The sequence below is a fragment of the Chiloscyllium plagiosum genome, unplaced genomic scaffold, assembly GCF_037043375.1.
Source record: "Chiloscyllium plagiosum isolate Xiang-an unplaced genomic scaffold, Cpla_swu_hap1 HiC_scaffold_34, whole genome shotgun sequence".
Lineage (NCBI taxonomy): Eukaryota > Metazoa > Chordata > Chondrichthyes > Orectolobiformes > Hemiscylliidae > Chiloscyllium > Chiloscyllium plagiosum.
Genome location: NW_028270172.1, coordinates 47,059,329 through 47,075,617, shown reverse-complemented (window position 1 = coordinate 47,075,617; position 16,289 = coordinate 47,059,329). Strand labels below are relative to the sequence as shown.

The window sequence follows — 16,289 nt, the reverse complement described above, 5'->3', positions numbered from 1 at the left end:
CCTGTTTATTTTTTTTTCTTGTTTGTATTATTTTATTAAACAAATTACAAAACAGTTTACAAAAAACATTAACAGGTGTACACAAGAGACAGCAATTTTACAAGGGAGAGGAGCAGCAAAGCTAGGCCCCAAACCCTACCGTTCAACCATTTTACAGGGAGAGGAGGACAAACCTCAAATCCCAGTTCCACATATGACAAAACAGTGACAATGACATTTGTACATTAGACAATACTGTTACATACAAAAGTGCAGACAATACAGACCCAGCAAGCCCCCGCCCCTCCCACCTTCCGACCACTCTAAGGCAGCCCGCCCCTACCCACCTTCCGGTTCTCGGTCCACCCCATGCCCCTTCCAGTTCTCGGTCCGCCCTGACACACCTTCCGTCCACCTCTAGGACAGCCCGCCCCGGTACCCGCCCAGGGTGACAGCAGTCAGGACGGCCTACCCACCTTCCGGTTTCACTAACCACCCTCAGCACCTTTCGACCACCTCTGGGGCAGCCCGTCCCGGTACCTGCCCGGGGTGACAGCGCCGAGGACGGGTACCCGCCTTCTGGCTCTCGGTCTGCCCCTACGTACCATTGGGCTCTCACCCACCCCGCTGCACCTCCGACCAGTGGGCTATCCTGGCACACCTTTCGGCCACCTCCAGGACAGCCTGTCCCCTTCCCTGGGACGACAGTGTGTAGGGTAGCCCACAAGCCTTCTGGATCTCAGCCCGCTCCTACGTGCCTTCTGGCTCTCGGCTGCTCTGACACCTTTCGACCACCTCTAGGACAGCCCGTCCCGATTACCCCTTATCGGGACGACAGTGCTCAGAACAGCCTACCCACCATCTAGCTCTCGGGGTGACTGGCATCAGGGTGGCCTACCCACCCTCCGGCTTTTAGGACAGCCTACCAACCTTCAGATTCACAGCGTGGCCTACCCACCCTCCGGCTCTCAGGGTGACAGCTTTCAGGACAACCCATGAGCCTCCCAGCTCACAGCAAGGCCTGCCAGACCCAGGGACACGCAAGACAGTGCGGGTGATAGACCCAGGAAACACCACAATACAGTTAGTTACCCAAAAAAAAAAACTCCCTTCTGGTACACAGTCCAAATTTATACAGTCTTCAAGATATGGAATCCATTTCCAGGAAGAGTCCACTCCAGTATACAATGTGCAAAGTCAGAATTAGAGGCCGCTCCAAACTGCAGAATCCGTTGTTAAAAGACGGTCCACAATCAAGGGCAGAGTCCACTCCTGGAGGCAACAAATGCACACCCCACAGTTCAGTCTCAACGGAGTCCTGGTCCAGCCTTGGAGAGCCAGGCCGACTCGCAAGAACACAGTACATAGTACAGGTGCAGTTAACTCACAGGGGTTTGGTCCACTCCTGAAGGAAAGGTCTTCTCCCAAACTCCAGGATACAGCAACTGCTCACCTCCCAGCACACATACAGGTGTTCAATCTTCAGAGGCCCAGTCCAGGGCTAGGCCTCCCCACAGGAACAGCTCCTCTGGTAAAATGTATGGCTTCCACAGGGCTCAGTCCAAACACCAATAAAAAGTGAAGACACATACAAAAGACAAAGAAAACTACAGTCCAAGGGCTATACCCTACCACAAAATTAACAGTTTCTGAGAAAAGGACAAAGGAGAGAAGAGTAACACAGGCTGTAACCAGCCAGTGAACAACAATCCCCTAATGAGAACTGAGTTACACCTGAAACACATTATGTGCATCAGGAGTTTAACAATAAGTCCTCACTAAGAGGAATGCCAGTTAACAAACTGGCTAAATAATTCAGCCAGTTCAGGAATCAGGTATTTCCCCCCGCCCCCCCCAAAAAAGAGAAGCCGAAACTAACAGTAACACACTGACTGTAGTACCAGCCAGCACAGAGTCAGTCCCCTAACCTGAGGAGATTCCAAATCCCCTGTTTATATTGGTCAGCCAGGGCCTTCCTGATAGGCCCAGATTAGCAACCTCACTCAAGGACCTTGTAGTCACCTCATTCCAATCACTGGAAAAGCAGAGATCAGGCAACGTCCAAGGAGCAGGAGAATCAACATTTCAGGTATAAGCCCTTCCATCAGCAACATCAGCCAGACTTGCAACTCTGATCTCCAGCATTTGTAGTCCTCACTTTCTCCAACCTGGTTCCAATCACTACATCCTTTCCCACCAAGTCAAGGGATGTAGGTCTGGTCTTTCTCTTGTAGCTTTTCTTGCAAAATGTTTGACCTAGGTCTGGTTCCTCTGACTCTGACTCTTTCAGGTCCGGCATGCACCAGACCGTAGCCAGTCTACTACGTCCAGGGTGTCTCAGGAGAGTTTCTGCCTCTTCTTCCAGTGGTAACAGTATCGAAGCTACATCCACCTTGGACTCGAGGTTTCTTCAACACTAGATGGAGGGGGATAACCTATGGTTTCCTGACAGGCCTTCTGGCTGTTCTGAGGGGCCGGTGTGCTTTGCATCTACACAGGTTGCAAGGTAACAGCTTTCAGGTGATCCACGTTTGTTCAGAACTGCATCACCTACCCGAACTTTGCAAGTCATGGGACCTGACCTCACATCAAACTCACCTCGTACCCAAACAGGCCACTTCCATGGTTCCGGCACCAAACAGCCTCCTAAATTAAATTGTCTCACTCTCTTAGAGGAGGCATGAGGTAGGCATTTGCATTCCTGCTGCCATTTAACTCCTCCTCCTCCTCCTCCTCCCCCCCCCCCCCCACTGCCCCCTCCAACTGGTTTGGAAATATCAGTTTTAACCTGGTGCGGAGTCTTCTACCCATCAGCAACTCTGCTGCAGCTATCCCTGTTTATGTGCGTGGGGTGGTCCTATGGTTAAACAGGAACTGGGAGAGTTTGGTATCAATTGTCACTATAGGCTGTTTCTTTAAGCTTGCCTTCAACGTTTGGACTGCTCTTTCTGATAGACCGTTGGACATTGGATGGTACAGAGCTGTCCAAATGTGCAGAATCTCCTGCTGGTAAATGATGTCCCATTGTCTGTGACAAGAGTCCATGTGTTGCAAAAAATGCTTGCAGTTTCCCAATCGTCATCCCTGAGTTTACCAAACGAACTTTATTGTCGTCCAACCACTTTGAATGGGCGTTCACAATGACCAGAATCATTCAGCCCATGAAAGGACTGGCATAGTCAACGTGTAAACAAGTTCAGGGTTTTCCTGGCCATTCCCACAAATGTGGGATCACTGTTGGTGGCAAATTTTCATCCTTATTGGCACCCTAGGCACTGCTCACCAGTGCAGATCCAGAAAGGTCTGAATCCTGGTTGCAATGGCCCTTCTGCTACCCCCATTACCACCAGCTGTTTTAGCTTTTGTAGGACTAGATGTCCTCGTGTGTCCACAGCTGGATATGATCAGCGGTGACTAGAAGAGTTTCCAATAAGTTTAAGACCAAAACGGATTCCTCCAGGGAAGGCACCAACATTGGAATATCAGCCAGTGAGAAGACAGCTCAAGGCATCTGCATTAGCCACTTGTGTACTTCTGGGATTCCTCATCCAGTCACAATTGCAGGTAGGTGTGGATCATGTCCAGCTTCTTGAAGGACAGCTCCACTTACCAGCTTTGTGTCCAAATCCTCTGTTAGAGGGATTGGGTATTTATCCAGCTGCAAGCAGCAGCTAACTGTTGGCTTAAAATCCCAAAGGTGAGCTGAGTCATTGAGTTTCACAATCGGTATGGCCGGTGCTGTCCATTCTGCAGACTGCACCAGTTTGATGGTTCCTTCGCTCTCAGCCTCCTGATTTCAGGCTCTACTTTTTCCCGGAAGGCAAATGGAACCGGGCAGGCCTTGCAAAATCTCTTGTTCAACAGGTAAAGTGGCTTTTGCCCCTTTGATAGTCCCAAGCCCTTCCTGAAACACTCCAGAGTATTTCACTTGGACTTCATTGAGGCTGCCATTTTCTAATCAAAAACTGTTGAGCCAATCCAGATGAATCTTTCTCACCCAATTCTGCCCCAATATTTTGGGCCCGAGCCTTTTATTACCATCACTGGTAACTGTACGAACTGCTTCTCATAGGAGTCCGGCATCGAAGTCCTACACTTGATCTGCAACGGTTCCCCAGTGTATGTTCTCAGTCTGGCTAAGGTCTTGTGCAACCTTAGGGCATTGGAGTTCAGAATAAATCTTGTAAAACATAGATTCTGCAACCACAGATACAGCGGTGCCGGCATCAACCTCCATAGGGCAGCACAGTGGCTCAGTGGTTAGCACTGCTGTCTCAGTGCCAGGGACCCAGGTTTGATTCCAGCCTCAAGTATGTATAAGGAGTTTGCACATTCTCCCAGTATCAGCGTGGGTTTTACTCCAGGTACTCTGGTTTCCTCCCACAGTCCAAAGATGTGCAGATTTAGGTGAATTGGCTATGCTAAATTGCCCATAGTCTTCAGGGATGTGTAGGTTAGACGTATTAATCAGGGGTAAATGTAGAGTAATAGGGTAGGGGAATGGGTCTGGATGGATTATTTTTCGGAGGGTTGGTGTGGACTTGCTAACCACTGAGCCACCCGATGGAAGTTGATGCTGGCACAGCTGTATCTGCAGTTGCAGAATCTGTCTTTATCAGGATCTATTCAGAACTCCAACTCCTAAGGTTGCACAAAACCTTAGCCAGACTGAGAACATGGTCTGTTTCCACACTGTATCTATGGGATCTGGATGACCATTTAATCAAACATTAAATTTTAATTGGTTCTGATTTGGATGTCGCTAAGCAATTTAATTGTTCCAACCCACATGTAAGAGGAATTTTCCAGGGTGTGAACTTTCCTTGGTACCAGCCTTACGGGTTTTCTTACTGAAGTTCTGAGAAAAGATCATTGGATCCAAAATATTAATTCTGATTTCTCTTCACAGTTGCCAAAAGACCTGCTGTGCTTTTCCAGCCATTTCTGTTTTTGTTTCGGATTTACAGAATGTGCAGTTCTTTCAGTTTTTATTTAGGACTCCTGTGTTGTTTTGAGTCTGCATACTGATAGCAACTACAATGTCTCACTGGCCCAGACCTTGAAGAACCTTTTGGCCACTTGGCCGAGACTCTGTTTTCTTGTGGTGTTCTGCTGGCCCAGGGTCCCTCTGCTCAGGATATGCCCTGTGTGAGGTTCTGCAAGCGCCTACATTCAAGTGGTGTTCCCCAAGCTCAGTCAAACAGGTGAGGGAGTCCACTTCCACCTGGAATGCTCTATAGCTCTCATGTTCCACTTGCCTCATTTTATAATGACAAAGCCAATTATAGTGCATGTTTGAAGTCCAGTTGAGTTTCAGCTAATAGGCGCTTCTGCATGGATAAGTTATTAATCCCACATACCAAATGGTCTCTCAGCACCTCATTCAGGGTTAACCCAAAATCACATGCCTCCGCTAGTCATCTCAACCACGTCAAAAATCCCTATACGGATTCCCCGGGTTCTCTAACAGCTGAATAAAACTAATAGCATCTCAGAATTAAAGGAGGTTTGGGGTCATAATACTCTTCAGCACTGAAAATGTGTTGCTGGAAAAGCGCAGTAGGTCAGGCAGCATCCAGGGAACAGGAGAATCGACGTTTCGGGCATAAACCCTTCTTCAGGAAGAAGGGCTTATGCCCGAAACGTCGATTCACCTGTTCCCTGGATGCTGCCTGACCTGCTGCGCTTTTCCAGCAACACATTTTCAGCTCTGATCTCCAGCATCTGCAGTCCTCACTTTCTCGTCATAATACTCTTCAATCAACTCTTGGAAGGTTATAGTGTCTGGCGCCTTTGGGAAAGTTAAGCCCCTTATAACCAAAAATGCTGCAAGTCTGCAAGCAATCAAAAGGATTGCTTGTTGCTTTTCATCTGCTATGTCATATTATTTCTATATACTGGGCCCAGTCTTTGACAGCAGGATCAAGTAAGTCTAACTTCCCAAATAAAGGCATGATGCCAGAAATGCTTACCCCAAATCCAAGATGACTGTGCCAAGTGCATGTTCTTCAGACACATGCTGTTTTCTCCAGTCACCACTAAAATAACTGCAGAGAGGCCGGTATCCTGTCACCAAGTCACTCTTTATTTATTTGTACATGCACTCTGTGGCTAGTCAGCTCCGAGTCAATCCCCTGAACGGAGGAGATTCTAAATCTCCTATTTCTACATTTTTTGTCTCTTTTGTAAGTAAGTGCAGGGATTCAGTAAAAACATGTGAAAAACAATTTTATTCAACATTCCCACCATTAAGAAAACCTTCCATGTGGCCAGGGAACCAGTAACAAACAAAGCCTGGGAGGGGCAATACTTACATTAAAAAACAAATTGAAGTGGAGTGGGTAGGGATTCAAAATAGAATTGGAGGGGGAAATAAAACGTTCCACCCACCACAGTATCCATATTTCCATTATGGCATTGAAACTTTTTAAATATAAACCCCCCCACTACAGCCTAACAGTGGTAGTACATATTTATTCCCCAGTACCCATGTCATGTGTATGTGCAGGAGTATGACAGAGTGAAGAACAATGAGTGCAGAAATCTTTATTCATATTCCACCACCAGGAAGAAAGGAAACTCCCAAGAAAAGAAACACCCAAGTGATCAGTGACAAGCAACGCCCTTCTCATCAGAGGGCAATGCCTTAGTGGTAGAAAAAGTGAAGGGGAGGGTAGGGATTAAACCAAAATAGAATCGGAGGAGGAAATAAAGCACTCCGCCCCACCTCTCCCTAATGGCATCAAAAACCCCTGTTTATATTAGTCAGCCAGGGCTTTCCTGATTTGCCCAAGTTAACAAACTCAGTCAAGGATTTCATAGTCAACCAGGTCCAACTGGCTCCAATAAGTACAGTTCTACACAATAAAGCTGTGGTTCACTCCCACTTAATGGCTTATCCTGTAAATGTGAACAGTTGAATTCAAATTAAACTTAAGTAATGAAGTGCTGGGTGATTCAGTGTACTAAGTATAAAAGCTGTCCTTCTCCAACCAAGGGAAGAATAATTAGAAGGTTTTTTTCCCCTTGAGTACACAGGAAAGGTCAAAATAAAATAACAGGTGCTGCTTTATTTCAAGTATCCAGGGCTAAATTCAGAACTGACAGAAAAGGAAGATTATTTTACTATCAGCTGATATGAAGATTGTCAAAACAACAGCTCATTGTGACTCATTGTCAAATTATCTTTGCTCAGTCACACATCCAGTTGTTAAACACGTGTTTATTCATAAAAATGTATCCTAAAATAAAAGATTACCCACCTTACTTAAAACCTCAGCCATTTCAAATGTACCAACTGTATCCATGTTAGATGCTATAAGTGGGATTCCAGTATAGGTCTGTTTGGAGTTGCGGAAAGTAAAACTTCTTTTGAGATCCACCTACAGAGATGAAAAAGATGTATGAAACAGGCACCCTATTCCACTGACTCGAACTTACTTTTTTTCTAAATTGTTCCTGACATTCTTACAAAATCCCTCACAAACTGAAGCGGCTCGAGGCAGCAGTCTACCTCGCTCGTTGAGAAACAAAGAAACTAGGGATAGATGATAAAAGCAGGACTTAATTAATTAAACAAATATTTCATAGTCTCAGATGGATGTTCGATTGTAAATGATTTAACAGATCAGAATTTTTAGATCAACATCTCAATATTTCAATGACTAAATTTCACTCACAAAAGTTGTTTATTTGAACTCAGCAGTTTGTAGATTCGACAGTTTCTGCAATGCTTTTTTCCCCTCACTGTTGATAATAATGGCCGTACAAATATTTACACTTGTGCCAATTATCACTGTCTCCCTTTGTCATTAGTTTATTCACATCATCTGCCTGGTTCACTTAAAGCACACACAAGAAATTTCTTAGGTGGGAGGAATCATTTTCAGTAGACACTATGGCAATTGCTTTTACAGGGACATTATATTCTTATTCATGAGATAACTGAATTCACACACATTTGTTGCACAGTAGAAAGACGATATCTGTTCCCAAGTAACATCATGCAAAGCATTAATCCCTCTGTTATTTTGGCTTGAACCCAAATTCAACTGTGTGGAAAGATGTGAAGCAATCAGGTCAGATGAAGAGAAAACAAATCAGAACATGTGTAGCTTCTCTCTCATTGCCAATCAAAGACATGGCACAAGGAGTCAAAATAAATTGCCCAGCAGGCTGCAAAATATTCAAGAGATTCACTGAAAAGAAACAGATCCTTGCTAATTTGTCCAAGCAAACCTGAAGTTCGGGTTCTTATGCGAATACATGAATAGGAGAGGTTTGGAGGGATGTGGGCCAAATGCAGACAAATGGGGCTAGTTTAGTTTGGGAACATGGTCAAAACTAGTTAGACTGGAGGGTGGGTTCCCATGCTGTATGACTCTATGAGAGTTGTTGAAAAAGATGAAAAACGGATTGGTCTTTAAGAGCTACTATTTTAACTGCTTTCGTTCTTTCCTTAAGAGGGCCAACAAATAAATTAATGTTTGTGAGAAGATTTGTAGCTCGGGTGCTCGTTGTTGTGGTTCTGCTCGCCAAGCTGGGAATTTGTGTTGCAGATGTTTCGTCCCCTGTCTAGGTGACATCCTCAGTGCTTGGGAGCCTCCTGTGAAGCGCTTCTGTGATGTTTCCTCTGGCATTTATAGTGGTTTGGATCTGCCGCTCCCGGTTGTCAGTTCCAGCTGTCCGTTGCAGTGGTCGGTATATTGGGTCCAGGTCAATGTGCTTATTGATTGAATCTGTGGATGAGTGCCATGCCTCTAGGAATTCCCTGGCTGTTCTCTGTCTGGCTTGTCCTATAATAGTAGCGTTGTCCCTGTTGAACTCATGTTGCTTGTCATGTGTGTGTGTGGCTACTAAGGATAGCTGGTCATGTTGTTTTGTGGCTAGTTGGTGTTCATGGATGCGGATCGTTAGCTGTCTTCCTGTTTGTCCTATGTAGTATTTTGTACAGTCCTTGCATGGGATTTTGTACACTATGTTGGTTTTGCTCATGCTGGGTATCGGGTCCTTTGTTAAAAGGAATATAATGCTCAGTGGTTAGCACTGCTGCCTCACAGCGCCAGAGACCCGGGTTCAATTCCCACCACAGGCCACTGCCTGTGTGGAGTTTGCACATTCTCCCCATGTCTGCGTGGGTTTCCTCCAGGTGCTCCGGTTTCCTCGCACAGTCCAAAAATGTGCAGGTTAGGTGAATTGGCCATGCTAAATTGCCTGTAGTGTTCGGTGAAGGGGTAAATGTCGGGAAATGGGTCTGGGTGGGTCGCTCTTCAGAGAGTCAGTGTGGACTTGTTGGGCCAAAGGGCCCGTTTCCACACTGTAAGTAATCTAAGTAATCTAATCTAACTAAACTAAAAAAGCTTTCTGCCCTTATTCGGTCCATATCGAATTGTGGGCGGCACGGTGACACAGTGGTTAACACTGCTGCCTTACAGCGCCTGAGACCCGGGTTCAATTCCCGCCTCAGGCGACTGACTGTGTGGAGTTTGCACGTTCTCCCCGTGTCTGCGTGGGTTTCATCTGGGTGCTCCGGTTTCCTCCCACAGTCACAAAGTATGTGCAGGGCCATACTAAATTGCCCGTAGTGATAGGTAGGGGGTCAATGTAGGGGTATGGGTGGGTTGCGCTTCGGCGGGTCGGTGTGGACTTGTTGGGCCGAAGGGCCTGTTTCCACACTGTAATCTAATCTAATCTAATCTAATCTAATATCCCTCCATTCCCTCTCTATTTCAATGTAACCATCCAGATGTCTCTTAAATGTCACTAATGTGGCTGCTTCCACCACCTCTTTACACAGTGTGTTCCAGGCTCCTACCACTCTGCCTCTCAAATCTCAAACACCTTCCCCTCTCACCTTAAATCTGTGACCCCTTGTAATTGAAACTTGAACCCTGGGAAAAAGCCTCTGACGCCATCTTTTCAGTGAAAACAATCCTAGTCTTTTAACCTTTCCTCATTGACCAATGCCCTCAGGACCAGGCAACATCCTGGTGAACCTTCCTCTACACTCTCTCCAATACTTCCACAGCATTCCGGTAATGTGGCGACCAAAGCTGCACAAATTACTCCAAATGCAGCCCAACAAGGGTTTTATACAGCTGCAACATGGTTTGCCAACTCTTGTACTCCATGCCTGGCTGATGAAGTCAAGCATACCATATGCCTTCTCAATCACCTTGGCAACTTATGTTGCCACTTTTAGGAAACTGTGGACCTATATGCCCAGATCTGTCTGTATGTTAATGTTCCTAAGGGTTCTGCCATTTACAGTATAATTCACACCTAATATTGATCCTCCAAAATGCATCACCATGCATTTTTCTGGAATCGTCAAAGATCTAATCAGAGGGCAGCAGATGCGTTATTGAGAGGAATTGACATTAGAGGAGATAGCATTGTAAATATAGAGAATGGTGAACATCATGGCTAAATTTGTTCTCTGTAAGTAAAGACAGTACAGTTCTGGACGGTTTCATTAACTGTACATATACATAAAGATTTATTTTTGTGAAGTAAGAATATTTTGCAATAAGTAAAATTCTCTGGGAGACAACTGGTCTGAATATCGCAGAGGAACTGGTGTCAAGGAGTAGTTAAACCCAAAACACTCCACTGCCACCAACTACCTCCTCTAACCAATAAAAAGGCTCTGAAGACAACAGGCAAGGTAAGATTTTTTTTTGATGTACAAAGGTGGAGCTGGCAGTTAGAGCAGTGGTATGCTCCTCTGCCGGATGTGGGAAATCAGGGAGCTGTCTAGTGTCTCTGACAACTACATCTGCAGGAAGCGTGACCAGCTATAGCTCCTCCAGACAGCTGGACACACTGCGATGCAAACAGGAGGCAGAGAGAGTGACAGACACTACATTTAGGGAGGTGGTTACACCACAGGTCCAGGCAGATAGATGGGTGACCACCCGGAAAGGCAGCCAGGTAATGCAGGAGTCTCCTGTGGCTATTCCCCTCTTAAATAGCTATACCATTTTGGATACGGTTAGGTGGGAATAGTATCTCAGGAGACAGTACAAGCAGCAGCCAGGCCTGTGGCACCACAATGGTTTCTGCTGTAGAGAAGGGTGGGACAAAGTTCAGGTGAGCGATATTAGTAGGTGACTCAGGGACACAGACAGGCATTTCTATGGCCGTGAACAAGACTCTAGGATGGTGTATTGCCTCCCTGCTACTAGTGTCCTGAATGTCTCTGAGCAGGTAAGGACATGCTGAAACGGCCAGGTGGGGGGTGGTTGGTGCAGACAGAAGTCATTGTTTACGTTGGCACAAATGATATGGATAGGAAGAAGGACAAAGTCCTGCAAAGATGATCCAGGGAGTTAGATAGGGAGATAAACAGCAGGACTACCAGTGTAATAATCTCAGGAGTACTACCCATGCCATGGGCTAATGAGGCTAGAAACACAGACAGTACAGTTGAACATGTGATTACAGAACTGGTGTAGGAGGGAGGGCTTTAGATATATGGATCATTGGGATGTCTTCTGATGAAGGTGAGACCTGTAGGAGGAGGATGGGTTGTACCTGAATTGGAGGGGCACCAATATCCTGGGTGGGAGGTTTGCTAGAGATCTTGAAGCTGGGTTAAACTAGCATGGCAAGGGGGTGGGAACCGGAACTACAGGCCAGTAAGTGCAGGGACTAGGGACAAAAGTGAGACTGAGATATGCATAGCACAGAGTAAGAGCAGACAGAGGGAAGCTACAGGGCTCAGAGGGACTGGAAGTCTGGAGTGCATATACTTCAATGCAAGTATAACAGGTAAGGCAGATGAACTAACAGCATGGATTACCTGCATGGAATTATGATGCTACTGCCACTACGAAGACATGGTTAAAGGAGGGACACGATTGGCAACTTAACATTCGAGGATATTGCTGTTTTGGATGAGACAGAAAGGGAAACAAAAGGGTGAGGGGACATTGCATTGCTGATCGTGGTCACATCACAGCCGTGTTAAGGGAGGACACATCGGAAGGATCTTGTTTTGGGGCTCAGGAACAGAAAGGGTGAAATCATAATATTAGGAGTTTTCTATAGACCTCCCAACAGCCCACAGAAACCAGAGGAGCAGATATGTAGTCAGTTACTGGAAAGGTATGAAAAAAGTAGGGTGGTTGTGGTGGGTGACTTCAACTTTCCTCCCGTAGGGCCAGGGGTTCAGATAGAGAGCAATTTGTTAGGTGTGCGAAGGAGGGAATTTTGAGAGATTATGTTGACAATTGAATAAGAGAGAAGGCCATATTAGACATGGTATTAGGGAATGAGCCAGCACAGGTGATTGATGTTTCAATAGAAGAACATTTTGAGCTTAGTGAGCATAACTCCATAAGATTTTGCATAGTTGTGGACAAGGACAAAACTAGTCCTCGGATGGTGCTCAATTGGGCAAGGGTCAATTACATTCAAATTAGACAGGAACTGGGGAATATGGACTGGGAGCAGTTATTTGAGGGCAAATGCACACTTGGCATGTAGAAGGCCTTTAAAGACCAGTGGTTTGAAGTGCAGGACATGCTTGTCCTTGCAAAACTGAAGGATAGGAATGCCAGGATTCAGGAACCATGGATGCCAAGAGAAATTGTAAGCTTAGTCAAAAGGAAAAAGGATGTATACAATAGATCTACAGAGCTACAAACTGACAAAGTATTTGAGGAGTATTGAGAAATTAGGAAGGAACATAAACGCAGAATTAGGAAGGCTAAAAAGGGGCCATGAAATGTTGTTAGCAAACAGGGTCAAAGAGAATCCCAAGGCTTTTATATATATATTAGAAGAGGGTAGTAAGGGAAAGAATAGGCCCACTCAAGAACAAGAAAGGTAAATTGTGCGTGGAGCCACAGTAAGTTGGTAAGATCCTTAATGAGTGCATTGTATCAGTATTCACCAAGGAGAAAGAGATGACTGATGTTGAGGTCAGGGATGAGCATACAAATACTCTAGAGATGTCAAGATATTGAAGGAGGAAGTTTTGGGTATCCTAAATTGCATTAAGGTAGACAAGTCCCCAGGACCAGATGGGATCTATCCCACATTACTGTGACAGGCACGAGAAGAAATAGCTGGGGCATTAGCAACTATCTTCACATCCTCTTTGACCACAGATGAGATTCCAGAAGACTGGAGATTAGCCAATGTTGTTCCCTTGTTTAAAAAAGGAAGCAGGGATAATCCAGGAAATTAGAGGCTAGTGATCCTGATGTCTGTGGTGAGGAAACTCTTGGAGAAGATCCTGAGGGACAAGATGTATGCACATTTGGAAGAAAATGACTAATTAGTGACAGGCAGCATGATTTTGTATGGGGAAGATCATGTCTTACCAAGCTGATTGTCACCTCTTCAGAAAATTCAAAGATAATTGATGAGTTTACATGAACTTTAGTAAGGCATTTGATATAGTCCCATGTGACAGATTGATACAAAAATTGAAGGACCTCCTCCATATTGTATGATTCTGTGATTCTAACATCTAAATCCCTCTGCAACTTGGAATTCTGCAGTTGTCCTGTCTCTGTTTTGCTATTCTTCCTGCCAAAGTGAGCAACTTCATATTTTCCCACATATTCCATATACCAAATTTTTACCCATCCACTTCACCTATCTGTTATCCAGCTACAACTTCTGTGTGTCTGCTTCAAAGCATGCTATACCAAGATAAGTGGAAAAGCAAGCACATTTAGCTACCATACCTTTGCTCCACTCATCTCAGTCATTCATCTAAATGGTAAAAACTTGAGTTCCGAGCACAGATCCCTCTGGGATTCAGCTCATTACATCCCGCCAATCAGACAAAGACCAATTTGCGTTTTCACTATTTTCTGTCAGCCAACTAATCTTCTATTGGGTTATTATAGCATCTCATTAGCTTTTACTTGCTGCAGTAATCTTTGGTGTGGCACCTTAACAAATATAGCATGTCTACAGTGTACATTACTCCTTTAAAGAACTCCAAAAAAAAATTAAACATGATTTCTCTTCTAGGAATAGAAGTTGGAGGAATAGAAGTAGGCTATTCAGTCCATCAAGTCTGTTCTGTCTTTCAAAGGGATCATACTGATCTGATGATCCTCCTTATTATAAATGCTCCTTGCATTGAGACAGACAGCTTTCAGGCACATTCTTTTGTCATTTATTGCCTTTTTAGAATCATGTTGTAAACGTGGCCCTTTTTGAATTTTATCTTTGGTTTCTCTGCCTTCAACTATCAATTTTTCTCTTACTGTCTTTTGTTTGAGTCCCCACTTTACATCCCTCTGACTTCCTGCATTGTTCTTATTCCCTTGCCATGTTAGTTGAAATCCTTCCCAACAGCACAAGAGAGCATTCCTCCTCAGACATTGGTTCTAGTACTGTCCAGGCACAGACCGACCGGTTTGTACAGGCCTCATCTTCCCTAGAAACCGGTTCCAATATCCCAGGAATTTGATTCCCGCCCTCTTGCGCCATCCTTCAAGCCACATATTCAGCTCAGCTATCCTGCCATTGCTATTCTGACCAACACATGGCACTGGTGGCAATCCAGAGATTAATACCTTTGAGGTCCTACTTTTTAGCTTAACTCATAACTCCCTAACTTTGAAAAGGAAGTTTTTGTACAAAAGTTCTTAAATTTCCCAACAGTGTAATAGAAAACCTGACAAAGTTGTATTAACAATGAACTCAGAGATTGACATAACCAATTACACAACTATTGCTATATCAGTTTCAGTGATGATGTTAGACACTGTCAGTTCCAATCTCACAAGACAATTCTTTATCTAGCACAGATCTTTGCACTTATCAATAATTAAATCTTTGTGTAGTACTGATTTTAATCACCTGTGTCATCAAGTTAGAATTGTTCCCAGCGTCAACTACGACCAGTATCATTCACAGAAATTACAGATATTTAGTATGCATGGCAGCATGATACCAAGTACAGTATCAGGTTAAAAAGGTCAGAGGATCATGCTGCAGATGTAGAAGGGATGCATGTTAACATAATCAGTATTCTAATCTCTCATTATCTTCTAGTGCATGGTATATTTATGTAACAAGAAGAGATTCTACTAAAGGAAACACAGACACCTTTTCTGAAGAATCATCTTTAGACCTACAGGCGGTGAACTGAAAATTCAAAGAATATGATTTTCACTGACTGGCACATTGCTTTTCTGTTCATGGGCACAAGTCTGCCTAGAACTGATTTCAGCAATAAAACAACTTATAAAGATGTATTCGCTTTTAGATATTATTTTGTCCCTGGGCCAAAGCTCACTACCTAACAGCATTGTGGGACACTTTCATTACTGAGTTCAATGATTCAAGGAGAAGGTTCACATTTTGTCAAAGGGAGTCTGGGGAATGCATTAAATGCTAGTCTTTCCAGCAAAGCCCACATCCTAAAAATGTATACCAAAATAGATCCTTGTTTATTTTTTGAGGTAGTAAACTGTACCATCTGTGAATCAACTGTCAAAAGGTACTTTTTTTTATTAACCACAAATCCAGATGCTCTGCTTGCTATGACTCAACTGGATTTACAGCTGAGACAACTTCAGGGATGAGTAATAAACACTAACCAAGAGAGCAACACCCATATCCTGCAAAATAATAAAAACACCAACTGACTGACAATGAATGGAATAATATTTATCATGAACTGCTACAAAAGAGAGTCAGCCTTAAATCTCTACTAAAATTTAATGTTTTTGTTTCAAGTTTTTGTCATGAAAGGGGTTCCGTTATTTTATGAAAGGTGTTTTTTTAAAAAACAGAAAAACATACTTTTCTAGCACTGCGCCAATAATATTCATGTATCACCTCTTGTTGACTGCAATACTACCTTGTCAAGTTAGAAAGTTATATATTCAAAGAATTTAGAACTTACATAAGATCTAGGAGCAGGAGTAGACCATCTGTGTTTAAAAACATTTACTGAAGTAGCGTCAACTACTTCACTGGGCAAAGAATTCCATAGATTAACCACTCCCTGGATGAAGAAGCTCCTTCTCAATTGAGTCCTAAATCTGTTTCCCCTAATTTTGAGCCTATGCCCTCTTGTCCTAGTTTCACCAGCCAGTGGAAACATCCTCTCGACTTCTATCTTATCTATTCCCTTCATAATTTATAGTTATACAAGATGCTCCCTCATTCTTCTAAATTCCAATGAATATAATCCCTGTTTACTCAGTCTTCCTTCATAAGCCAACCGCCTCAACTCCGGAATCAACCTAGTGAACCTCCTCCATTGCCAGCACATCCTTTCTCAAGTAAGGAGACCAAAACTGTACACAGTACTCCAGGTGTGGCCTCACCAG

General features: G+C 44.2%; 1 protein-coding gene across 1 annotated transcript in view; it reads right to left on the bottom strand.

Moving 5' to 3' along the window:
• The window catches only part of gmpr (guanosine monophosphate reductase), a 113,977-nt gene that overhangs the window by 78,091 nt on the left and 19,597 nt on the right, over positions 1-16,289 (bottom strand). Inside the window, exon 2 of the mRNA XM_043719073.2 lies at positions 7,242-7,361. Coding sequence (XP_043575008.2) covers positions 7,242-7,361 — 120 coding nt within the window. The remainder of the gene's footprint in view (positions 1-7,241; positions 7,362-16,289) is intronic.